This window comes from Centruroides vittatus, unplaced genomic scaffold, assembly GCF_030686945.1.
Source record: "Centruroides vittatus isolate TY-2023 unplaced genomic scaffold, ASM3068694v2 contig_544, whole genome shotgun sequence".
Lineage (NCBI taxonomy): Eukaryota > Metazoa > Arthropoda > Arachnida > Scorpiones > Buthidae > Centruroides > Centruroides vittatus.
The window spans coordinates 104,498-130,843 of record NW_027122320.1 but is presented as its reverse complement, the minus strand read 5'-3'; the positions used below and the strand labels follow the sequence as shown (position 1 = coordinate 130,843).

At 33.9% G+C, this 26,346-nt stretch overlaps 1 protein-coding gene and 1 long non-coding RNA gene across 2 annotated transcripts in view; one reads left to right on the top strand and one right to left on the bottom strand.

Moving 5' to 3' along the window:
* LOC136978506 (phospholipid-transporting ATPase ID-like) overlaps window positions 1-26,346 on the top strand; it is a 145,340-nt gene that overhangs the window by 66,418 nt on the left and 52,576 nt on the right. Inside the window, exons 4-10 of the mRNA XM_067274224.1 lie at window positions 1,560-1,658; window positions 21,030-21,164; window positions 21,472-21,542; window positions 21,616-21,698; window positions 21,770-22,017; window positions 22,102-22,319; window positions 22,386-22,641. Coding sequence (XP_067130325.1) covers window positions 1,560-1,658; window positions 21,030-21,164; window positions 21,472-21,542; window positions 21,616-21,698; window positions 21,770-22,017; window positions 22,102-22,319; window positions 22,386-22,641 — 1,110 coding nt within the window. The remainder of the gene's footprint in view (window positions 1-1,559; window positions 1,659-21,029; window positions 21,165-21,471; window positions 21,543-21,615; window positions 21,699-21,769; window positions 22,018-22,101; window positions 22,320-22,385; window positions 22,642-26,346) is intronic.
* LOC136978508 (uncharacterized) lies at window positions 23,584-24,146 on the bottom strand. The gene is made up of 3 exons (XR_010881236.1): window positions 23,961-24,146; window positions 23,800-23,884; window positions 23,584-23,721 (listed from the first exon to the last, which is right to left on the bottom strand). It is a non-coding gene; the product is annotated as an uncharacterized lncRNA (long non-coding RNA).

Sequence of the window (26,346 nt, the reverse complement as noted above, 5' to 3'; positions counted from 1 at the left end):
CCACTATTTTTTTCATTTCTAAGGAGTGAGAAAATGTAAAGAGTTTCTTCTAAAAACAATTGTATGCTTATTACATTGAGCTGTCTCCTTATAGATGGAACAGGGTCTTGTCATATGTGACTATTACACCGTATGATGGGAACTGCTTCAGCCAAAACACCTGGAATCGATAGAAACCTACAAGCCTTTGGAAGAAGGATGGTGTAAATATAGCTGTTCTATTTATGTTAATTTAGGCCTATAATCATAAAATTCATCAAAATTGCTATAGAGGAAATCACCATGAACTTTATGTTAGAAACAATAATGTAATGAAACAATGATGTCATCTAATAAAAATTGCCGAGACTAATATGGCTTTACAGAAATATATTGATATTTCTATTCGACTATACATACACAGATGAGTCTAGGTGATTTGTCCCTTCACACAATTCAGCAACACTGATTGTAGTGTGAACTAGTGTAGTGTTGTTGCTTTTCAGCTTTTCAGTGTATTCAGTTGTCTCCGTTCCATTGTAACACAAGAGTGAACTGTGGTAGTACACCATTATTGTTTTTGCAAATTTGTATATATCTTCAATATATATGCATATTTTCATTGTATTTCATATGTATATTGCAAAATATTTATATATCTTTAGTTTTTTTTGTGCTCTTTTTAACTATCACAATATAAATTATGTATTAGGTGGTAAACAAATAGAGATTGCATTTTAAAAAAAATATGTCAAGAGTAGCTCTACTTTTGGTCACTATTGTACTGTACATCCCAAATGTGATGTCACATAAGCATGTGCCACTACCTGTTTACATATGTACTTGCTAACAGTTAGTTTTAATTCTTTGCAATCTATTTCTGACAAGAGTCAGTCCAATCTTCATAAATTTTTTTACCAATTTCTAGAATCAGTAACAATATGATTAAATGACTACTCTGTAGCTCCCTTTAGATACCACTTAACCTGAGATGTTGTTTTAGATTGGTGACAAAGCTACTTACCTGACTGTCACTGTTTCTCACCAGTGACAGTCATTTAAGTAGCGTTTTATCCTTTTGAATTTAGAACTGGGAGGTGTACTGTACAGAAGTTTTTGTTCTTTAAACAGAATAAAATGTCTCTAAACTAAATAATAACTGTAACAAAAACAAAACTCAGAAACAAAAATGTCATTTGGACTTGACTTCTTACACAATATTGTGAAGGGTAATATGCAAGCTTATTGCATAATAAATAAATTTAGCTCAGAATTTTTATAATTAACTAATTGAACTGTCACAATCAAAACCTTTTTTACCAGTATTGAACTAAGCAAAACTTGTGTTTTGTTTAGTTCAATACTAGTAAAATACCTGTCCAAAACAGGTATTGGAAAGGTTTTGTTTGTGACAGTTCATTTCTCACTCCAGTATTTCTGAGTAGAAGACTGTTATTTAATTAATTAATTAATTATAGAAATAGATAAATAAACTAGTAAACATAAATTCTAATATTAAAATATTTAATTAATTAATTGTTTTAATATTAGAATTTATGCTTATTATTTATTTTTTTCAGTTAATTCCCCAAATTTCGTCTCTGACTCCAGTCACTACAGCTGTGCCTTTAGTAGTAGTATTAACTGTAACAGCTTTAAAAGATGCAATTGATGATATTGTAAGTATATTGTTTTTTACATTTAAATACATTGTTAATGTATATCAAAGTTATTTTAATTATTTAATTATGGCATATAATTTGATACTAATCTTACTTCGATGATTGTTAATCTAGTACGGCATAGTTGAAAATGTTCTTGAGTCTTTGACAATTGAAAATTGCAACAGTTTGGATCATTTTTTAAAGTGACAGGTTGAATTCTGTAGTTGTAATACAGTAGAGAGTCGAAAATCGGCACCCTGGTAATCGGAATCGCCCGATAATCGGCACGATTTTCAGTCGGACTGTGTCGTGCTGAATCGAACATTTTTGATAATAAATTTACTTCTAAAGTATAATTTTCATGTTTTTATATTCTTCAATATATTTATTTTGTTTGTACAAAATAAAGAAATAATTTTTAATGATACGATATTTTCGATTATTATTATAAAAATTTTTGTTAGGCTTAAAATCGACGAAAATTCAACGCAAAGCGACACGCAACGGAGAAAAATTCAACAGGAAGCGACACGCAATGAAGAAAAATTTGAACATCGGACAGGTTAATATATTTTTTCGTACATAGACTGTAATCGGAACAAATCCCTAATCTGAACAACCCCAGTCCCCAATTGATGCCGATTCTCGACTCTCTACTGTATATCAATTTTTGACAATTCAGTTTTTATAATTTTTAAAGGAATAGGTTTTCCCACAGGTTGAATTTGTTATGGTTTTATGTAATCCATTATTAAAAATTCTAAATTCTAAAACTCAGACTATTTTGGCAGTAGAACATGTTAAAACATTATTTCTAGTTTATTAGAACATAAATTGTAGTTCAACATAACCATTAGATTTTTGCAGGATCAGTGTTTGGAGTGCATAAAGCTGTTTGTTTGGAGGTACAGTGGTCCTCGTATAACGTATGCCTCGAATAACAGACACTGCAAACAATGGACTTTCTGTTTGGTCGTTATGTGACTCGAGCAAAGGACTGGCTGCGAACAATGGACTTTCCGTTTGGCAGTTACATGAGGCGATCAACAGATTTTCTGTAATCAAGTGCAAATGATTTTTCCACTCTTTTGCCGTTCCCATTGACAATCTACTATTTTTAGATGTTTCCCCCTTCTTGGCTTCCCAGAATAGCATCTTGATGTAGGTATTTTGGAAAACAGGTGTTGAAGAAGAGAGAGAAACAGACCACCTTGGACATGTTTTTCAAGAAGCCAGCTGCCAAAAAACAAAGGATGGAACAAGAGGAGTTGACCCTGCAAGCTCCAGTAGCCTCTCCTAAATCTGACTCTGATTAAAAAACAATAAAAAGAGACCCGCTGCAATGTGTAAAGAGTGTGTGTCTGTATGAATGTGTGAAGAAAGTGTTCCTTCACCTCCTCCTCACAACATCTGACTTCCCGGCATAATTGGTGACTGCTCCATTTTCATTTTTTTTTTGTTTTTTGGTACAGTACGGTTATTCTATGCTGCAGAACGAATTAGATGTTTTAACATGTATTTCTATGGGAAAATGCATTTCGTATAACGGACTTTTCACTTAACAGACGTGCACCTGAAACGGATTAAGTACGTTATATGAGGCACCACTGTATATTGAATAAAAGAAAAATACAGTAGCACGTGGATAATTTGAATTTGTTGTTTATTAGAATATTTCCTCCAGACCCTTGACTTTCCTATAGAAACAATGTAGAAAATGCCTCTTTAATGCAAACTTTTTGGTAAAGTAAAATTGGTGAGAATCTTATGAAAAATCATGTGCAATATTGAGATAATATGTGTTTAGGTACTAACTCTGGTGACATTTATTGGAAATTTTAGAATGCAATATTTAGCACATTTTTTTATGAATAGACCAGGCTCTGACATCCTGGATTTTTCTGAAATTTCGACATGCTTCTTTAGCTAAGGCACAGTAACATAATCTTTGCCAATGAGTAATAGTTTCAGAAATCATTCTGTAGTTTTTTCTGTATATGTTATATACTGAGTTCTGTAAATCATCATAATGACTACGGGCAACTTGGTCAAAAAGCGTAATGTGGCGGTGGTGTGCTTTTTTCTACCTTTTATTTTGCAAATTTATCTGAAATGTGCAATATAGTGAATTATTAGAAAACATTTGGCTCAAAAATATTTTACAAAAACAGTGCATACCTATGAGCAGCCCTCTCAGGGGACTTGTGTGAATTGGTGGTTTGCCAATTGGAACTAGAGGTCATACTGCTATTCCTACCTAACATCCTAGTTTACAAAAGGTTTGTAGATGACATCTTCATTCTTTGGAAGGCTGAGCCCAACATAAATGATTTCATAGGTTCCATGAACAACTATCCATATGGCCTTATCCTCAAGCTAGAGCAGAAGAGTGACACAAATGTGCATTTCCTAGATGTCAACATTCTCCTGGATGCGGGCAGAGTACAAACCAGTGTACATTACAAACCTTGCTACGTACCAATATTTATTTCGTTGAACTCTGCTGATTTTTTTTCGTACGAGATCTCTGCATTCCGTGCACTCACTAGAAGGGCATACACGTACCACACTAGATGGGAGGATATGGTGGCAGAATTGAAGTGCATTGAAGACATAGCAGTGAAGCATGGATACAGTAGAAGCATAATACATAACTTATTGTGCACATACGCCAACCTGCTAAATGCGCACCATATGCACAACACACAGGTAAACCCCAACGACACCTATAGTCACAGCATCAATTAATCACACACGGTGGTGCAATACAACCAGCACCTAAGCTCCATCTATAAAGAGATTGCTACCTGTCAGTGGCATGCTGTGACATTTGATGATAGGGAAGGTGTGTTTCTGTAAGAAGCCGATTTCCAGGGGCTTTCAGTTAATTGCATGTCAGTGATGGTTTAGGGTCCATTTGTATTTGTTTGTTCGATAAGCTGGTAAAAACCGTAGTCTTCTCTAAATGTATTTTTAACATCACAATTACATTTTGAATCTCTGGTCATGATATAAGGGCTAAAATTAAAAATAAAATTATAAAAACTTACTTGGTGAAATAAAATGTGTGGTGGATTTACATACCTGGTACAAAATATTTTTCAATTGTATGAATATACTTTTAAAGAAAATTATAATTAAATATAGCTTTGTAAAGAAACACACATAAAAATAACATAAAACATTCTTTACGTTTTAAATCTTAAAACAATCCATTTTGTCCAAATAGCTGCTAACGAGTGGCTAATGGACTGAATCAGAAACAGGCATGCACACGGGTGGCCAAATCCCCAGGCCGATACTACTCAATGTCAGATGCCTCTTTTGTCTCATCACTAGTATACCTCAAAGGATGCGACAGGGTGGTTGTAAATTTTAAATGTTTCTCACCATAGCTGTAAAAATCTAAATATGTTAAACTTAATAGATTGTCTGTCATTTGTTTTCTAATTAATTCGTTTTAGGACCAAGTGTTTACGAAATTTCCAAATTTTCAGTCACTTTCGTTGAACTGGAAAAATTTCTATCTTTATTACATCTAATATATTACGAATAAATCAGTTCCCTGTGTACTCGGCTAGAGATTGGTTCAGTTAAACTTTTAAGTAAAATTCTGGCTCTTTCAGCAGGGTTTTATTTATGTCCCTAATTTCCTAATCTCTTAATTATTTAGTAGAAATAAGTTGAAACTGGTTACTTTGTACTTGAATATTTGTAGTCTTGGGAAAGAAGTGGAAAGACAGTATTTTTGTGACAATGGATACATGAATCGTAAATTTAAGAAATATAAATTCTAGAGCTTTTTTTGTACCTTGTGCGTCTCATTCATTAAATTTAGTTGTAAAGGACGCTGCCAAAGTAACAGTTAAATTTTTTAACATTGTACAAGAATTGTACATGTATTTTTCTGCATCCCCTTATAGGTGGGACATACTAAATCGTAATATCACTAGTTTTACATTGAAATCTGTAAGTAATACATGATGGGAGAGCAAAATTAAAACAGAATAAATATATCAAACATTTTAATGGATTTTTTTAAACTGTCAACTTCACAGAACTATCATAGAAACATACCAGTAGATTCCTATCAGTTGTGTTAAGTTATAAATCTATAGTAATACCTCGGTTTTCGTTGAATTCAGTTATCATCGGTTTTGGTTTTTGTTGATTTTTTTCGTGAAAAATCTGTTTTGGTTTTCATTGATTGCCTCGGATTTCATCGGCGTGCCCAAGTGATATCGCTGTTAATTTTGCGAAAACAAAGGGCGACCCACACGTTTTCTGGCTCAGTGTGACATTATTTCTCATTGTGTGAGCATTGAGCCACACAATGAGAAATAATGAGAAATATCACCACTGACAGCGCCTCTGCTCTTGCCATCCTGCAGACGAAGAACTTACACCCGCTGGCCTGTAAGATCCAGGAAATCATCAACAGTTCTTCGTGTATCTTTTATCTAAACTGGACTAGAGCCCATCAGGGCCTACATGGCAATGAAAGGGCTGACACTCTTGCCAAAGATGCTTCCACTAATCTTAAGTTGCCAATTGCATATAATAAAATAAACATTAATACAATCAAAGGGATCCTGTGGAGAGATCTTGTTGATTCCTGGCAAGAGGAATGGGATACTAACAACTCTCACTCCATCACACACAGCTTTATCCCCAATATAAAAGAGTTCCTCACTTGTAGCTGGTACATTCCCAGCCGCAACATCTGTCAATTTCTCACCGGACACGGAAGGTTCCATTCCTATTTGGCAAGGTTTAGGTTAGCGAGCAATCATAACTGCTCCATCTGTGATACAATTGATGGAAGTGAACATTATATTTTACAATGCCCTATGACCGAGTGGGAACGCCTTCAGCTCAGAGTACTTTGTGAGGCTCGCAACTATACATGGCCTCCCCACAATTTAAACTGCTTTATTAAGCACAGTGACACTTATCACGCATTTTTGGACATTGTCAAATGCTACTTCAGGAACACTTCTGTTCCTGGATATCGATAACTATAGCTCATCGTGTACTCATCCTCTCCTCATTTAAGTACTTTTGTTTTTCATGTATACCTTCACTGTAATGGTAATTTTATTTCTCTTCTGTGTATCAATTGGATCAAATTGCATCGGAAAAGGTAATTACTTTAGGAGAGCTACAAGAGTCCTACAAAAGTCATCATAAGAGTGCTTCAAGAGTGCCTTTGGAGTGCCTCGAGACAATTGCTTCAAGAGTGCTTTAAGAGTGCTTGGAACAGCGAAGTGGCTGATGTGAAAAATGCTTATGAAAGTATTAATCAGGAATGAAACAAAGAAGACATATTGCACATCAGAAGCAGTCAAAAGTGTGAATGACAGAGAAATAACAGAATTCGACGTCATTATTAAAGGTAAAGGTACAAATAGCTGCAAACGTAATTGGACCTAATGGAACTGACGTTAAAAGTCCAATTGCAGCAAAGAGACGACGCAAATTTTACAGAACTATATTATTGCAAGCTCACCGTATCAGCGAAAACGCCTCTAGTTTGTAAGAATTATTTTTATTTTTATTTTTATTTTATTTTTATTATTTATTTTTTTTTTATTTTTTTTATTTTTTTTTTTTATTTTTTTTTTGTTATGTTTTGTATATTATCTGTGCTCTGTGTTAAATCTGTTAATTGTCATTCTACTTGTAGTTGATGTCATGCTTGTATAGATTAGTAGTTATTATTGTGTTATTATTATTTATTATTTGTTATTACCTAGATGTTACTTTATTCTGGTTAAACAATTTTTCCTACTTGTAAATCATATATCCATTGTATCTCTGATGTGTTTTATCCGGTTATGTATTAACGGCACCGGTTATGTACCTATGGTATCTTTTAATTAAATAACTGAACTGAATAACTGTGTGAGCATTACCCTGCGACGGCCCACCATTGGCCAAAGTTTCCATTCCCCGAACACTGTGAGTTCAGTCGTAGGTTCGCGCTTTGCTAGGACGGGCTGGTCGTGTGGAGTTTTCCTGGTTTTCTCCATGTCTGTAACACCTTAAACAGACCTCCCAGAAGGCATTATTCCCTACGATATGACCATCATAAACACACAGAAATACTATTATATGACAATTACCACACACTTTACCACAGAGCGATATAGGCTAGAATCTCATGTCCAACTAGCTTCTACAAAACAAGACATTACCTCATGTGTCTAGCTAAACAATTTCGTCGCTTTCCTTTAGATTAGTCTTTTATATTAATTTCTTATTGTATTTAACACTATATTAATTCTCTATAAAATGTGTTTTTGGTATGTATTTTGGAGTATCTAGAACAAATTAATTCAATTTACATTGATTCATATGGAAATAATTGCCTCAGTTTTTGTCAGTTTTGGATTTCGCCGATTGTTTTCGGATGGATTATCGACGAAAATCGAGGTATCACTGTATTTGCTATTCACATAATGCGGCCAAACATCTAGCAAGCAGGCAGCTAACATCAGAACTGGTCCTCGATAGAATCGTTGAAAGCACTATACGATATTTTGGTGTGTAGCTTCCACCAGCTAAATTGCATGAGGTTGGTGCTCTGTAAAGCACATGTGCCAATGCCTATAATCTGGCTGCTTTACACCATTCAAATATTTTTGCTGTGGAAGCTGTCCTGTATTCGACAACATGGCACTTTCATTGGGAATATCCATATATGAATTTATATTTGAATATACAATAGCCATCTTATCGTTTTTTTTTGCATTTAGTATAGTAATAGGATATGTTCATATATAAATACATATTGTGCAGTTATTTTCATATTTTAGAAAATACAAGGAATGAGGTGCTTCCACTGCTTCCAAGGACGGCATGCCACTGCTACCCATAAAGCACAAAGATTGCCTATAGGAGATCTAGCACAGTATATGGGCTATTGCGCAATGACAAAGACACGACGAAAGAATGTCAGGCACTGGGTGTCTATATGGTTCCTCTCAGAGACCACAGATTCCAGCATGATTTAGTATACATCGGATCCAAGAAGCGCTCCCTAAGCAAAAGGATACAGGAACACTGGTATGATATTGTTAACCAAAGACACATCATTGTCCTAGCCGCCTATGCGATGGACCCTGAAATACAAGCTGACCTCCATAAGGCCAAGTTGGTGAAAATGTCAGGTCATGTTGAGCACCTTCGCAAACTGAAAGCATTAGAAATATACAAAGTTGGCCTAGTCAGCAACTGTATTAACGCAAAGGATGCTGCTAATGTTTCGCATGCATGGAAGTGGTGCTATGAAAAAATGAGAGCAGCAATGGCACAATATGAAAATAACTGCATAATATGTATTTATATATGAACGTATCCTATTACTAGCTACAGATTCTACACCATTAATTACACCGTATTATTTATTTGTGGTGATGTAAGAATATTTTTATCGCTATTTAAACACATATTACTAAAAATTATTTTTTAACGTTTAAATATTTTGGAATTTAAAAATAATTTTTAAACATGTTGTTCCATGAGTTCCAATTTTAAATTCTACTGGCCAAAACCTGATGAAGATCATGAATATGGTTGAAAACATTAGTTTTAACTAAAATTTATTTTACTGGGATTAAAAAAAAAGGTTCTAGTGGGTTGTTTAAATATTGTTGTTTTATTATTAAGGTTATTTGCAATCGTACCTCGAAATGAAAAACCTTTAAAATGCAGCCTTTTTATTCACTTTACCAAATGTTTTCAATCATTTTCAATGGTCTTCCTCAGAAAAATCAAATGATTCTGATTTCTATAACAAACTTTGTTTTGGAACATTTAAACGTTTGAATTTTCTTATCTAATGTGCTGACTCGTACAAAAAAAATAACAATTTATACTGGTTAGTTGTTCCAATATACACATAAACTCTACATATATATAATGTGTGAATAAATAACTAAATAAATAAATAAAATAAATAAGTATATAAATACATTAACACAACTGCTAATATAAAGAAGGCCAGTATTGTGCCTACTTCTCTACTGTTTGTCTCTTTTTTATACTAAAATTATTATATTATACTCGCTCTCCACACTGCTGAGACTTTACTTGACTCTCTGTAGTTTATCGCCAATCGTTCCTGATTTGTCTTGTGCATTTACCATGTTTCAGTATATTTCACAAGACAAACCAGGAAGGATTTCCAAAATTTGGGAGAAAATTCTTCACAAATACAACTTTTGGTTTGTTAAGCAAAAAAGGAACATAACATTTGTCATTGACAACTGTCCTGTTCATGGAAAAGTTGAAGGACTACAAGTGATTAATGTTTACCCTACCTCTGAATGCCACTGCTGTAGTGCAACCGTTGGATTAGGGTATTATTCATTCGTTCAAATGTCATTATTAGAAGAAGCTTATTTTGGATTTGATTCATGCGGTAAAAAGCGGCAAATCGATTGACTTTCCCTGCTAGACGTGATTCATTATGTGAAGGTTGGATGGGAAAATGTAACAAGCTTAACCATTGCAAACTGCTTTAAACATGCAGGATTTCATTCTACGGTGGCAGTTCAAGATGAAGATAAGGGTGAAGAACAGAATGTTCAATTGGATGAATTGCTGCGATGTTGTTGCGATCTACGAGAAACTGCCTCTGTTGATGAAACCAACTACAGAACAGTGGACAATTGTGTGGAGGTGTGTTACTCAGTGAGTGTTGTTGATATTGTCGCAGTAATTCAGGGCGAGAATAACAAATCTGGAGATGAAGAGAATGAAACACTAGAAGAGCTAACCCCAAAACCAACCAAAACTGCTATGCTAGAAGCATTAAGAATCCTTAGATGTTACTTGCCAATAATTGGCAATTGCAAAGATGATGTTTTCAAGGCATTCATGATCGTTGAAAAGAAAGTCGAGACAGTTAAGTGCTCAAAACAGACAACATTAAACAAATTTTTCAGTTTATCATCTACAGAATAATTATAAATGAAGAACACAATGTATTGTAAGTGTGAATGTCCGAATTGATCGATGAAAACAAATTTAGAATTTTTCGATATTATTTTATTATTTTCCCTCAATTTTCAAATTTTGTCAAGAATTTGACTGGAGGATGACTATACTTCATTCCCTAAAAGTTGTTTCCTCTCCCGCAAAACTTGGGATTGAGTCAGTGGGAACTAAATACAAAATTCCATAATTGGTGAAAAGAAGGAACGTGATCCGAAGGGATAAAAGGGGGAAGACACGGGGACAAAGAGGTCGTTTGTCGTCAGATCCAGGACAGCAGAGAGTCGACTGCCAAACGTAATTGCCGCCAACGTAGTCCGAACCTCCACCGAGATGACCTCCCTAAAACGGCCACCTCGCCCCAGAACACGACTCACAGAACGCCAGATCAACGAGGTATGCCACCCAAATCTATGTAAACTCTCTCTCGGGACCCCCCCGTATTGGGTTAAGCCCATCTTGATATTATAATTGCAATCATCCTCTTTATTAATTAATAAATTTTGTTTTATTGTTTAAATGGTGTTGTTTATTCGAATATTGCCACTGCTTTATTGATGAACCCACTCGCTTCCTCCACTCGATTTAACAAACAATTAAGCCCGACACCTCAGGGCCATTAAACTTCAGACCAGAAACTGCCATCCTTAACAGTGGGCAGGTCTCACCGACCTGCTAGCCGAGAAATAAGCCCCATACCCACATAAGCCTGCACTACTGTATTTACCTAATTATAGTTTTGTGGTTTTTTTTTTCAACTTTGCTTTAGTCATCACATCGGATAACTTGACACATTTCCACTTCTCCTTGGGGTGTCAACTTATGCGGACTTGACTGTATATATAGAGAGATTGCAAGGACCACTAAAGTGCACGTAACATATCAATGCTCTCTAACAATCTTCTATCTCGTCAGAAATAATGAAAATTGTATAGATGACTCATACTCTCTAGGGGTTTATGTGGTATCTCTTCACGATGATCGAGTTAATTGCTTATTAACATACTTCGGAGCAATGACAAGAGGTCTCGCCATGATGATGAAAGAACATGAAGATTTCACAAGAAAAAAGCTGACTACTATGGCGTTAGTGACATATGCAGATAATGAGGAAGACCACAAACTATAGAACTAAATTGTTGCACAGAGTGTTGGATGGATAAGGCACAACTCAAATATCTCAAATTGCTTGAGATCTATTGGGCAATTAAACAGGGAGTCACTATTAACTTCAAGGAAACGGACACACTATCCACAGCATGGCGCGCCATGTTTGAACTAGATTCCAACGACAGAAACTCGCATTAAGGATAATTTAAATTATGGAGGATATTTGCATCATAATTATTTATGTGAAATTAATTGATTATTTATTTGGATATGCGTTAAATATTTGACATATTTTGAAATTATATCCTGAACATAACAAATTTTAATGCAATGCATTAGAATTATGTAATTAATCCAAACTCTGAAAAAACATTTTATTTTACTAGCCATTTGTTTGATATTGTTAATACCCGAAGATGTCTATTTCACATAGATGAAAACGTTCGTAAGAGTTTTTCATTTTTCTTGTAATAAACTGGTGATGGTTTGGTGAGTGGTATATTTACAATTATCCAGTTTTTGAGATATATTGATGAAGGCTTATTAATCAAGACAAAAATGTGAGTTTCATTAAAGTTTATTCCTGGAAAAGTACATAAGATGTTTTAAGTGTCTATGTTTCGGGTGTAGTTTCAGGTTAGACTGTTATCAATATGCCAAATGAGTTGTTATTAACTATATTTAAAAAATATGTGATATCCAGTACATTTTTCAAATATCACATCATCCACATAATGAGTGTATAAAAGTATTTGTTCTAGGAAAAATGAAAGGACTGCACTTTCTAGTTGCCTTGTGCTAATTCATGAATTTCCTGATGTAGATGCTCATATGTAGATGACACAAAATTACCAAGGTGGAAAATTTGCTTCGCCAGCAAATTAATTACTTAAATCGTAACTTTATTGAGCAAATGAACATAATGCAACACTAAAATTAATTCATTATAACCGTATACCATATAATATACTTTAAAAGTAAAATAAATTTTATATTATTTCTCTGTAAATATACGTAAAATCATTTCGGGAACACGTCCTAAAGTACGATCTTCAAAAACAATCTCCAAGAAATTATATAAAATAAACGATATTTAACAATTATCATTACTTATATTACGTATTTTTTATCTCAAAACTAGTTTTTGGAAGTGTTATTAAAAAAAAAACTTTACTTTTAAATAGAGAAATGCTAAAATATTATGTCCGACAGCCCATGCGTCATTTTAGTGAACGCAGCCATTCGGTGCCAGACCTCAGTAGTTGGTAAAAGCGATAACGTAACTAACTATCAGTGTGTTTCCCGCCAAATAAATTATAATTAAGTGGTAAGTACCTTTCAATTCATTATTTACAGAGCGTACATAAATAGTTCATCAACCCGGGAATACGTTTATAAGTTTTAAATATCGATAAAATACTTTTTAGAGTACAATAATAACAAACTAACCTCAAATATTTTGCATTAACTGGGTCAGACTGCGTCTAAGATGACCGCCATAAAATCAAAGCGCACGTTAATTTGAAATCGTCATTTCGTTAACCGTCGTTTCGGCAACGTTCCCGGACATGATGACACGTTCTCGAAATGACAATGACGTTCTCAAAATGATGATTTTGTTTCCGGAGTGTATTCTCTTACAATTTTTCATTAACTTACTTTATGTGTTGTGTGTATGTCATTTCCAATAAGTTAACATACTTGTTGGTTTTTTCTTCACAGCAATATGGATACTCCCAATGCAGAAAAAAACAAAAAAAGAACAAAAAAGAAGCAAAAAAGATAGTGTGGCTTATATGCGCCAAAGAGAAAAGACTAATGCTAGAAAAAAAATTTTTAGATAAGATGACCGACGAAAAGAGAGAAATTAAAAAAGCTAAGGACAGGGAATATAAAAAGAAAAACAGTAAAGAAAGTGAAAAATATTGCTGATATGACCGAGCGAGAAAAGCGAAAGCAGAGAAAAGATTGGACAAAAGCATCGAAAAAATACAGAGAGAAGAAAAAGGCATTAGCAAATATAATAAGTAATACGCCACCACAGTCAGATGATTCAGCCACAATCCCTTCAGTGAGAAGACAAGTAGGAAGAAAACAAGTTCGGAAAAATAGAGCAAAAGCATACCGAAAAATAAAAACACAGGAAGAAACTATATTTCAAATAAAACGAAAAATTGAGTCTTTAAAAAAAAAACTTGAAACAAGAGATGCAAAAAAGCAACCTGTACCTACAACTCTTAACAGCAGGGTTGATGCTCTAATTAAAGACATTCACATATCTCCTGAAGTGCGCAAAATCCTTTTGTTTAGTGAAGTATTGAATATGCTTTTTAGTCTTTTTAACGTAAGGTCGATAGAACGTATGTATGTTTTTATGCCTTCGATAGAATCTTCTGTTGCCGAAGAGCCCATGGTTACAGATAATTTGGAAGACCATTTGAAATTTAAGGAGAGACACAACACTTATAAAACTATTTACAACTCATCTTCATCAGATGACAAAGATTTAATGGCAATTTCTGTTTGTCAGCAAATTAAAGAAAAATACATTGATGTTGAAGCAAGTTGTACCTCTTATGGACAAGAAAAACTACAACCAAATTTGATATCCCCTGGAACATTTTTGTTAATTAAAGTCCCTACTAAAAAGACAAATACCTATTATTGATATGTTGCTACCTGCCAGACATATGTCAATGACGACGGCAGGGAAATTTCAGTAAATTTTGTCAGATCTGTGCAGTGCGTAAAAGTACCAGAAAATTCAAACTGGAATTAAATGATGTGTCTTATATTAACTTTGAGCAAATAATTAGTATTATTCCGACACCATTAATAAAAGAGAACAGAATCGAGAATATTATTATCGCAATACTGATATTGATGTTTTCGAAAAAATTTAAGAACTATTTTCTGCTTTGTTTTGTAAATAAGTCTTCACAAAGTTAACAAGCTTTTGTTTCAGAATTTATTTTAGATTGTATTATATAACTTTTCTTTAACTAAGTAAAGTTAATTTAATGTTAAGTACAAATGTTATGGCTTTATAAATAAACATCTTTGATTTCTAAAACTGTCGTTCATGATTAAAATATACCTCTACTATACCCTATAATATTATTATCGTCATTCTGGAAATGCCTGATCATTTCCGAGAACGTTACTAAAATTGAATAAAACATTTACAATTTTAGTTATCGTCACAAAAAAGATTGTAGTTATACTAAAAAACATTACTTCTATCCATGTAATGTGAATTTAATTATAAAAGTTACTGATGTTTTTGTATTTTTTAAATTGTATGCATGAAAATAGCAACTAATCTTTGTTTTTGATGTATTTTGCTTTAAAAAGATTTTATGCGTATTATTGTTATTATTTTTTAGATAATATTGATAAATATAAACCTATGCCATTGAATAAAGCAAAAAAAAAAAAAAAACACACTTTTGTATTTTTTGGACATTTCATTAACTTTACAAAAATGTTCCCAAAATGACCGTTTTTAGCGAAGTTTCTGTTACAAAGTGGTATTATAAAAAAAGTAACGGATTCTATGCGCTGCCCTATCAAGTATTGTTTAAACAGAAATTTAGTAATAATATAAAATAATTGTCATCATTATAGCTTGTAATATTTTTTGTCATAAAACTAATCTGGAAATTTGCAACCTTGGCAATTTTGAGCCAGATGCTTCCTAATTGTCATCAGAGTGCTCTTATTTACTACGTAGTTTTTACTTTATTTTATTTTATAACTAATTCAATATTTATTTTATTTTGTTGTTAATTTTTGGCAGTTATGGGTTTTATTTTTGAATACATACATACATACATATGTTTCCTTATGCTTATAATCCAGAAAGGGTGAGCAACATTAAATAGCAGACTACAGTCTTAGAAACTACACCACACCTTACTAAGTTTCTTGAGACCTTCCTGTTTAGACAAATGTAGAATGGCCAGTGAGAGGAAAAGTCATTACCCCGCATCAGGAGTGGCTAAGGGTCACTTGTATATGTTGGTGGTGATCATGGAGATGATAGATGACTAGTACCAGTGGCGTAGCGTAGTGGGGGCGCAGGGGCAGCTCGCCCCGGGCGGCACTTTAAGGGGCGGCAAAATTTCACAATAAATAATAATAATTACCTAAATAAGGGGTCGGCAAAACTTTCCTCCGTCTCTGGCGGCTGACACCCACACTACGCCACTGACCAGTACCTTCACTAAATCCTGTGTATTGGAATGAAATGTTGCTTACATAATTTTTGCTACTGAATGTCTTTTATTACTGGCCACAATCTGTCAATCAGTCCATCAAAATTTGCTCTGTCAGAGTCTTCTCTTGAGCAGACCTTCTCTTGATGCATCCACTAAGAGTAGGGGTGAGCTCTATCTACAGAGTCAACACCAACAACTACAGTTCTGGGGAGTAATGAGGCAGTGATCAGATAGTCTGTTGTTCGGAATCCATTGCTGACATGGCAGAAAGTATCAAACAGTATCACTTAGCGGCATAGGTTTCATTGTTAAACATAACTGGGTGAGGCTGCTGCAGTGGGAGAGAGTGCTTGGCTGTAGGAAAATTCCCCTTTTCACCACCTGACTTGGCAATTTGGGGTTTTATAGAAATTTCTTCCTGTAAGCCTCTTCTACTGATTCTGAAATATACTTGTCACTTTTCGATTGGCCTTTTCTCCCGTTCCCAGGTGAAAGAAGACTGACTTGAACTCTTTTGTGAGTAGTTTATTTATTTATTTAGACTGACTTGAGTCCCATGAAAAAGTCTACCTAAGACGATCTCATCCAACACCTTTCCCAGATATGCATCAGAGATGTTATTAGAACCAGGAATCCTGCACTTGTAATTTTAACCTATTATTCCTTTTTTGTTAATCTGTTTCTCTCTGATTTAATTTAACTCCATTTATAACACGCGAGTGCTGGTGTCAAAGTTCTGGCTTTCTGGTTCAACACCGATCAGTAATTTAATACATGTCTGAGTCACACTTGGAACTCGCTTATTTTTTTTTACAAAAAAATCATTTCTAATGTCTAAAATTTTTCTTATATTCGTCCTGTACAACAACAATTTTTAACATGAATTTCGTGACTGGACCTGTCCAGGACCACACAAACTCCTTTGTTTCAGACACACTTATGCCTTCTCATTTTCTTTCTGACCCAACACCTTATGTTCTTTTAGGTACTCATCCACTTGTTTCAACCAAGACTTTCTCAGCCTTTCTCAACTGTACTTCCCATATACCTTTTCCATACATACTCTCTTTAACAGTTCTTCTCCTTTCCATTGTAGGCCAATTTCCCTATCTTTTCAACCACATTCTTTTTCAGCCTATACTTTTCCAGCACCTGTTCATTTCTCACATAGTGTCTCCTTGTTATGCCAAACACTTTGCTCAAATATCTCATCTCATATACAGTAATGTGGCTTATTTGACTTTTCTGCCATACCTAAGTTTGCTACAATACATGAGCACAGGAATCACAACTCTCCGATATACAGCCATTCGTGCCTCTTTGGACATCCTTTTAACCCTTGCAAATCTACTCATTGTACCCACCACTTGACTTGAGCTTTAGCATTTGCTCCTCTGGTTATTTCACCATCTATTCTTCCATTCCCATTGTAACTGAGGAAATAATTGACTCCTGAGAATTGCTTGGTGTAGATAAAATTTAAATTTTCAGACGAGAAAATTATCAAAATTAGGCATACAGATATATGGGATGACTTTACAATAAGACTGACCGTGTTCCATGTGACAATAAACAATGGTACTTAACCTAACTTAATTCTAACTTAACTAATTTTTCAATAAAAATAGGGCCTTGGAACAAGATGGGATCTTGTTGGAAGAAAATAGGAAATAAGATTGAAGAATTTAGGAAAAAGGGGATATGATTGGCAAATTAACTTAGAGACTCCCTTCTGGAAATTCTTTTTTATTCCTCCCAACACACGTGTTACTCCTCCAAAAATTCCGTCTCGAAAGATACGTGTCTTGTCATTCTCCATCCCTCTATCCCCTTTCTTGCTAGTCTTTCTAACCAATCTGGTTCTATTCCTTTTGTTTTAAATAATACATCAGACCATCAGACCAACCAGGAGGCGAGGCCAGATGAGCAAAAGCCTGGAAGTACAGTTTTGAAAGAAAGAGAGAGAAGTTAAGAACACAAGGCTTGACCAAGCCACATCGCCTACCATGCTTCCCAAATATATGAACTTGTGAGAAGCGGGGGTTACAGGTTGTTACTGTCGACCCCTTTGATCAGCATAAGTCCGTTGAGGACCACTCACTGTGTCAGTAGATGACATTTGTAAATGTGAGTGGGAAGGGTTAGCGAGGTTGTCAGTATGGTGTCAGCGATACATGAGATAAACAACTATTTATATAATATAACAAGTTTAATATAAAATAAAGGATTACAAGAGAAACACAATCAGAGTTAGAAAACTTAACAGTTGTTTGATTAAACGGGTCGGTAGGGACCCAGCTTTCCGAGTGATTATCTATCTACCTACAAACTAAAGACTGAGAGTGAGAGTTTACAATAAAATAGTCAAACATAATACCTCTTTTAACATAGCGCCAATAGAGCGAGAGGTGTCTTCTTCAGAATTCTGGATGGCAACAGGCAAGGGGACAATTCTTAGGATGATTGCCCTGACAATCGGGTGCTATCCATTTTTATTTGCCCTGAGTGTGGGAGTAGAATCAGGTGATTTTGATTTAATGTGGTCTAAGGTCAAGATGTGTGACTGGTTCAGCTGATATGGGCCGTAATAATTTTACGATTCAGTTGGGTTGCTGATACTTTTGCCAAGTGTTCTAGCTCTTATACGGTAATATAAGGTAAACAAATTTGAGATGTAAGTTTGACTATCAAAGTAGAAAAAGGAAGAATAGCATATTAGATGTGTAAGTTCAAATTTGGTACCATCAAATGCATACTTTGATGGTCAAACTTGCAACAAATTTGAGGTTCTTAGATGTCATCAACAAGGTGCTGTGATTCTTCTTACCTCATAATTTAATCAATTTTGGCATTTTTCTCATTAATAACCATTTGTCTGGATTTATTCTTTAAACTTATTCAAAACATCATTAAAGATTGTTGATTTGTATGGTTATTTGATTGTCTTTATCTATCGGATCAGAGGTCAACTGAAAGGCCAGGTGGTGGGAAAGAAAGTGGGTTTTTTCCACTTCATAATTAATTGTGTAGTAACTACTATACTTCTTACTGTAGACTGGATAAAACTTAATTCTTTCTTCCACGAAAAACCTTGACAATCCAGTGTTTTTATATACAACTGCTAACGTTTTCAACCCCTTCGGGGTCTTCATCAGGCACAGCACAAAGGTAGTTTCAAATGCCCGTGAATGGAACCAAGAAACCAAAGCGAGTTCTATTCCCTTTGGAATAGAACTCGCTTTGGTTTCTTGGTTTGAAGGTAGAACTGCTTTTAGAAAAGGTAGAAACTACCTTTGATATTTATAACTACTGTGAATTCCCTTTGGAATAGAACTGCGTTGAAAACATTAGCAGTTGTATATAAAAACACTGGATTGTCAAGGTTTTTCGTGGAAGAACGAATTGTGTAGTAATTTTAATTAATTAATCCTTTAATATAACTAATTAATTGACCTAGAATCTCACAAACTCATTCACTTGTTCCAGTTGTTCACCATCCTGCTCAATCTTGTAATCCATTTGCTCACATTTGTATTCAAGCACAATCACTTCAGTTATACTTGCACTCACTTGCAGCATATGTTCCTCACATGCCTCTTCAAGACTAGACACCATGATCCTGCTTTAGTCTGGCCCCTATCCTCTGCACTGTTCAGCTTGGGTATCCCTGTAGGCAGCAGTTCTACCACAGGGACATAAAGGACATACAAACATATTCACACATCAAGGTGGGGATCTAGATGCAGGATATATTATATATATACTTAAAAATTCAAATTGTTCATTTATTTCTTATGTGTTGTCTGATAAGGCTTTATAGATTAAAAACAATGATGTTAAATAGATTAAAAACATATGATGTTAAATAATTTTGCTGGAGTTAAGAAGTTTGTTTTTGTTCTGATATTTATAACTACTGTGAGGTCTGAGCAAGACTCAAGCTTGCGTGTTAAAAATTTAATAAAAGTGTCAAATTGAGATCAGGCTTTGATTCTAGCATTCATAAAAGTAAAATAAATAATAATAAAAAAAAAACAAAATGCAAATAAAATCAGGAAAGAAGAAATTATTAGTTAAGAGAAAAAAGTTTTAAAATAACCTCAAAAGGAGATCTAGCATAGAGATTATGTGTCAGACTTAAAAGAATTTGAAACAGTAGTTAAATACAAGCAGGAGTTTCAAAGTGTGATTAATTTTCCTTGATCGAATAAAACATGGTGTTGAATTTGACCCTGTGTGGCTTAAAATGGTCTGTTATCTACCTAGATACAAGAAACCAACCAATCGGAAAGCTAAGAATCCGCAGAAAAAATCCTTTAAAAGCCTGGATCTCAAGGACAAAGGCAGACTTTTCTCTGTCTCATGATGTGAGTTATCTGACTAGTCTTCAGTGTTTTACATAAGGCCTCTTCATCTCTAACTTCACCATTCTGTCTTGGTCTGTTTTGGTTTTGCCACTGGATTTCCCAACATTTGACCAACCGTCCTGGGACCGTCGACTCTACAGACCAGCTCCAACAGTCAACAAAACACTATAGAATGTAAGATTTAGCATTAATAAATGAATTTATTTCTAACTGCAGGTGTCTGTCTCACTTCAACTTCCGTCCACCTCACATTTGATAAATCCTGACATTTGTTGATCTCCAATTCAGTGATCTCTCAATACTCTCCAGTTGAAAATTGTATAAAAGAATTGACAGTTTTTACATGAAATTACTGTAAGGAAGAAGATACTGTAAATATCTTTCTTAATAACTAAAGATTTCTTCATATTACATTTAATTTTAATGAGACAGCCAGATGGTCAAGTAAATAAAGTGTCATCCTGTCACTCTGGGAGCCTTGGAATGAGTCTGGATGGGTTTAAAAGAAACCCAAAAACTTTTCAAGATGTGGTCTGTCCCAGATATGTCAGGCCTCATCCTCACCACCTGGCTGATTCATTGTGGGCTCCATGAAAGCTATAATGGGCTCAATACCTATAGGATGAAAAGAGTAAAAAAAAGCGTTGTTTTAACAAAATAATTAATAAAAGTTAAATTCTGTATTTCAGCAACGTCACCGAAGTGACAAGCAAGTTAACAATCGGTTATCTAAGGTGCTACGCAGAGGACGAGTGGTGGAAGAAAGATGGCATAAAGTACAAGTGGGAGATATCATTCGGATGGAGAATGATCAGTTCGTAGCTGTTAGTATTTATTAAATTTATACAAATGTTAAATTTTATTAATGTCACTATGCTATTTGGTGTTATAATTGCTGTTTGTATGTTTTGAAACTGTTGTAATTGTCATAATATGATATTTTGACCATTTTACTATAATGAAACTGGTTTTCAGACTTCATATTAAGAAGGCGTTAAAATTTATGTCTAAAATGTTGGAAATTTGATTCTAAATCTAAAATTTTTAAAATTGAATTTTATATTATTTTACTGATTAACACATTCATGACATATTTTGTAACTTGTTAACATATTTCTGTTTGTTTTCCAGGCAGACTTACTATTATTGTCTACAAGTGAACCTAATGGTCTTTGTTATATAGAAACTGCAGAATTAGATGGGTAAGCAATTTTTGTGTAAAATTAATTAATTTATTTGATAAAATATTCGTTAAAGGAATTATTTTTAAAACAGGGAAACAAATTTAAAATGCAAGCAGGCCTTACCTGAAACAGCAGAATTAGGCGAAGATAACAGTCTCATGGGTAAATTTAATGGTAACTGTCATTTTCCATTATTTGTATTGTTGCAAACTTCAAATACACTGAAATTTTTTTCATTTTTATAGGTGAAATAGCATGTGAACCACCTAATAACAATCTTAGCAAGTTCGAAGGTACTCTATATTGGGAAGGAGAAGCATACTCTATAGATAATGATAAAATGTTACTGAGAGGATGTGTTCTACGCAACACAAAATGGTGCTATGGAGTTGTGATATTTGCAGGAAGAGACACAAAACTAATGCAGAACAGTGGAAAAACAAAGTTTAAGCGCACAAGCCTTGATCGACTCTTGAATATATTAATAATTGGGGTTGAGTATTCATTTCAAAATGGTAGATTTTAATTTTAAGTCAGATTTTTTTTTATTGATAATTTGTTTTTGGATAATTTTTAGATTGTCTTCTTCTTGATCAGCACCTGTTTGTTTTGTACCATTGCCTGTGGGGTATGGGAAACCATCACTGGGCAACACTTTCGTGCCTTTCTTCCGTGGGATAAAAATTTGGTGCCTAATGATAATGCAACTACCGGAGCTGCAATCATTGCCGTGTTAGTGTTGTTTTCCTATGCCATTGTGATGAATACAGTTGTGCCTATTTCTCTGTATGTTAGGTAAGAACAGTCTTGTTGACTAAAGAATATATTTTTCTGTGAAAATAACATCAATTTGTTTGTTAGTGTGGAGGTGATTCGGTTTTGTCACAGTTTATGGATTAACTGGGATGAAGAAATGTATTATGCCACAAATGACACTCCTGCTTGCTCTAGGACCACCACTTTAAATGAAGAATTGGGACAGATTGAATATATTTTCTCAGACAAAACAGGAACTTTAACACAGAACATCATGGCTTTTCTAAAGTGTACCATCATGGGTAAATTATATGGAGATGTTTTGGATGAAATTACTGGTCAACCTTTAGAAATTACAGAGGTAAGCTTTTATATCACATGCTGATTTTGTGAGATGCTAATCATATTATAATATTGAATATGACATAGACTCATTAAAACCATTTCAAAAATAGTGAACAAATTGTTCATTAATTTAATCTTTGTAATCATTGAAAACATTTCTAAAATACCTTCCATTCACATTGTGTTATACTTGAAATAAATGGCGCATAATATACTGCATAATCCAGTTCCATTTTTTGGATCTTTTAAAAGGTTTTGTTGCATTGAGTTGAGTATTATATACTGATGATCATAATTAAGATCTCTTCAACACCGTCTAGAACAGCTCTAGCCAACTCAAATTGTTTTGTGGGCCACTTTGATCATGCGTAATATTACGGTGAGCCATAATTTAGGCAAAGATGCTTTTTAAAAAAGTAAAACAAATACAAAATGAATAAGATTTTATTGTTATACCAAGAGTTCGTACTCAAACTTGCACATTATAACAATGACATATACAAATTTTCATTTATTTAATTGTTTTGGTATACATATAATGGAAAACAAAAGTTTTAATAGATATATAATATCGCTTAGCAGGCCATACAATTTAACGTGACGGGCTGCGGGTTGGCAAGGCCTGGTCTAGAAAGATATTTAGAAGTCAAGTGCTTAGAGGTCAATATTTTTTGTAATTTCAAATATTTATTTCAATTACATTTTACATCATATTTTCAATGCATTCTTTCTAATTGTCTAATCTTAAAGACATCATTTTTCTGAGTACAATAAAACAATAACATTATTAAGTTGACTGATTTCTAACCAGGAGGGAACAGTTTTTATTGGGGCCATAAAATACTTAGAAGTTAACTATTAATTCAATTGCCTTTATCCTTATATTATGCTTTTTATTATATTATTGTCAACTAAGGACTTACCATATTAATAAGACTATTATACTGGTGTGCCAATTTTTGCAAAGGAGGAATTCTTATTCAGAAAAAGAAATTTTTTATTTTTTACCTGTTGTTTTCCCTGTACACACAATACACATAATATTTGTGTTTCGGACCACTAGGTCCCTCTTCAGCAGGTTTACCACAACAATATGCTAAAATCAAGATATATAACATTTAAAAGAATTTTTTCTACAATACTTTAAAACCCGACAATAAGGCATTCAACTTACAGTTTTCTTGTAGCTAATTACGTCAAAATATGCGTAAATCACATTCAGAAGAATCACAATTATAATTTTATTTGAATACACCTTTCTGTATTAAAGAAATTTTTAAGATGTATTTAAATTTACAAATCTTAAAAATTGTTGGTAAAATAAATTTAACTTACATATTCATCCTTGTTCATTAGAATGCACAAATTACATTTCAGTTCTCACTATCGCTTTATATACCCTTTGCCTATTACTAACATTATCAATTATACTATTCTGTGATTGGTGGATTTCTCATTCCAGGTTGTTGTTGATTTTATTGGTTTGCCTTTTTATGTAGATATGGTCATATAACTGTTTTTTAAAATTGTTACTTTTTTTTTCTTTATTTTTATTGTATTAAAATTTATTTTGCATCCTTCTCTGTTAAAATGTTCGTCCACTGCCAAATTTGCATAATTTCCCTTAATGACTCATATATGTTCTTTGATATGTATTTTTAATTTCTGTTTAGTTTCACTTATATATGTTTTCCTTTGTTTACAATTACAATCAAATGAATAAACTACTTTTTCTTCTATTATTTCTGGTTTTTTATTAGATCTGTGGTATAAATATTTTTTGAATAAACCCTTTTTTTCTGGTATTAAATTTATTTTTCCATTTTAAACTTTTTTGACTTTTTAAAATAATTTTGGTATATATGAGGATCATTCAAAAAGAAACGAGCCGGAGGCTGGAATGTGAAAACCGATGACAGAATTGTAATATTGTTGCGTGTGTAAGAATGTGTGCTTCTGACAACGGCACGGAAAATCACAGCTCGCCGTTTTTGCCGTTCGACGGCGTGCACTCCCACCGGAATTTAGGAACGCGTTCCGCAGGAAATTTTTAACGGATGTTGCTCGCACAGAGTTACGCAGAGGAATAAAAGATTGCACCCCATGTTCATTTTTTTATGATACAGTACGGTTATTTTATGCTGCGGAACGAATTAGATGTTTTAACATGTATTTATATGGGAAAATGCATTTCGTATAATGGACATTTCACTTAACGGACGTGCACCTGGAACGGATTAAGTACGTTATACGAGGTACCACTGTATTTTATGGCCCCAATAAAAATTGTTTCCTCCTGGTTAGAAATCAGTCAACTTAATAATGTTATTTTTTATTGTACTCAGAAAAATGATGTTTTTAAGATTAGACAATTAGAAAGAATGCATTGAAAATATGATGTAAAACGTAATTGAAATAAATATTTGAAATTACATAGAGCATCGATTATCTGACTTAATTGGGGACTGGGGTTGGTCGGATTACTGAAAAGTCTGATAACCGAAAAGTATGAAAAAATACATTATTAGTATAGTGTATTAGGCCTGGTTTAAATACTAGCCTCCCTTTCATGGTCGAGCCAGTGCTGTCAGCTAAATTTTTGTTAAATTTTTGCAGCTAAAACATGCAAAAATTTAACAAAAATAATATTAAAGTAGCCAAGACATAACCAAATATTTAGTGCCACATCACTAGCGGACATTTGAATTTGCCAACTAGAACGCGGTCGGTTAATCGGGGGTCGGATAATCGATGCTCTACTGTACAAAAAGTATAAAGTAAAGGTTAAAAAATAAATACCTTTACAATATAAAGAAAACTAACAAACTAATGCCCTATATTTTACAATTACAACAACTTTTCGTCAAACAACCATTAAAGAAAAAAATAACCTTCACAAAGCTAACTGGGCAGGTTTCATAAATGCTGTCTTAAGTAAGCTTGACTTTTCCATCTTGGAGGTTTCACTCTCATCTAAACTCAGCATTGATAACTTCTGCCAACAAATTAATCATGTTATTCATTCAGTGGCATCTATCTCAATTCTGAAGAAATTTCCTTGTCTCGGGTCAGTGCCGTGGTGGACTTCTTAGCTCATGCTCCATCGCAAAGAAGTTAACAGGTTGAGACAAAGATATCAAAGGCAGAGAGATTCCACTTGAAGAACAGTTTTTGAAACTGATTATAGAGAAGCAAAGAGAAGTTATGTTAAGGAACTACACAAGGCAAAAGCAAGTTCCTGGAAATTGTACTGTAACATGAAAGGGAGTGATAATCCTTGGAGAAATATATATAGAATTATTAGTCGCAGCAAATCAACCAACTCTACGTTTAAATCTGTCCAGGACTCTGGTGGGTTTACTCATGATATATCCTCCACACTGCGCTGCTTGGCTACTTTCCTGACAACAATCCAATTAATGATACTGAATTTCACGGGAAACTGAGATCCCTTATGACTGAAGCACATTCTAGTCAATCTAGGAATTTTTTTTTTGTCACTGAAACTGAACTTAAGCAGGCTGTGTTTTCTGCCGCACCTACCAAGTCTCTTGGACCTGATGGCATTTATGCAGTTATGCTATAGAAATGCTATACTCATCTTGAGCAACTTCTTTTAAAGTTGTTTAATGGTTGTTTATATAATTCATATTTTCCATTGTGCTCGAAAGTGGCAGAGGTTAATCTTATTCCAAAAGGTTCAGTTAGCACAGAAACCTAC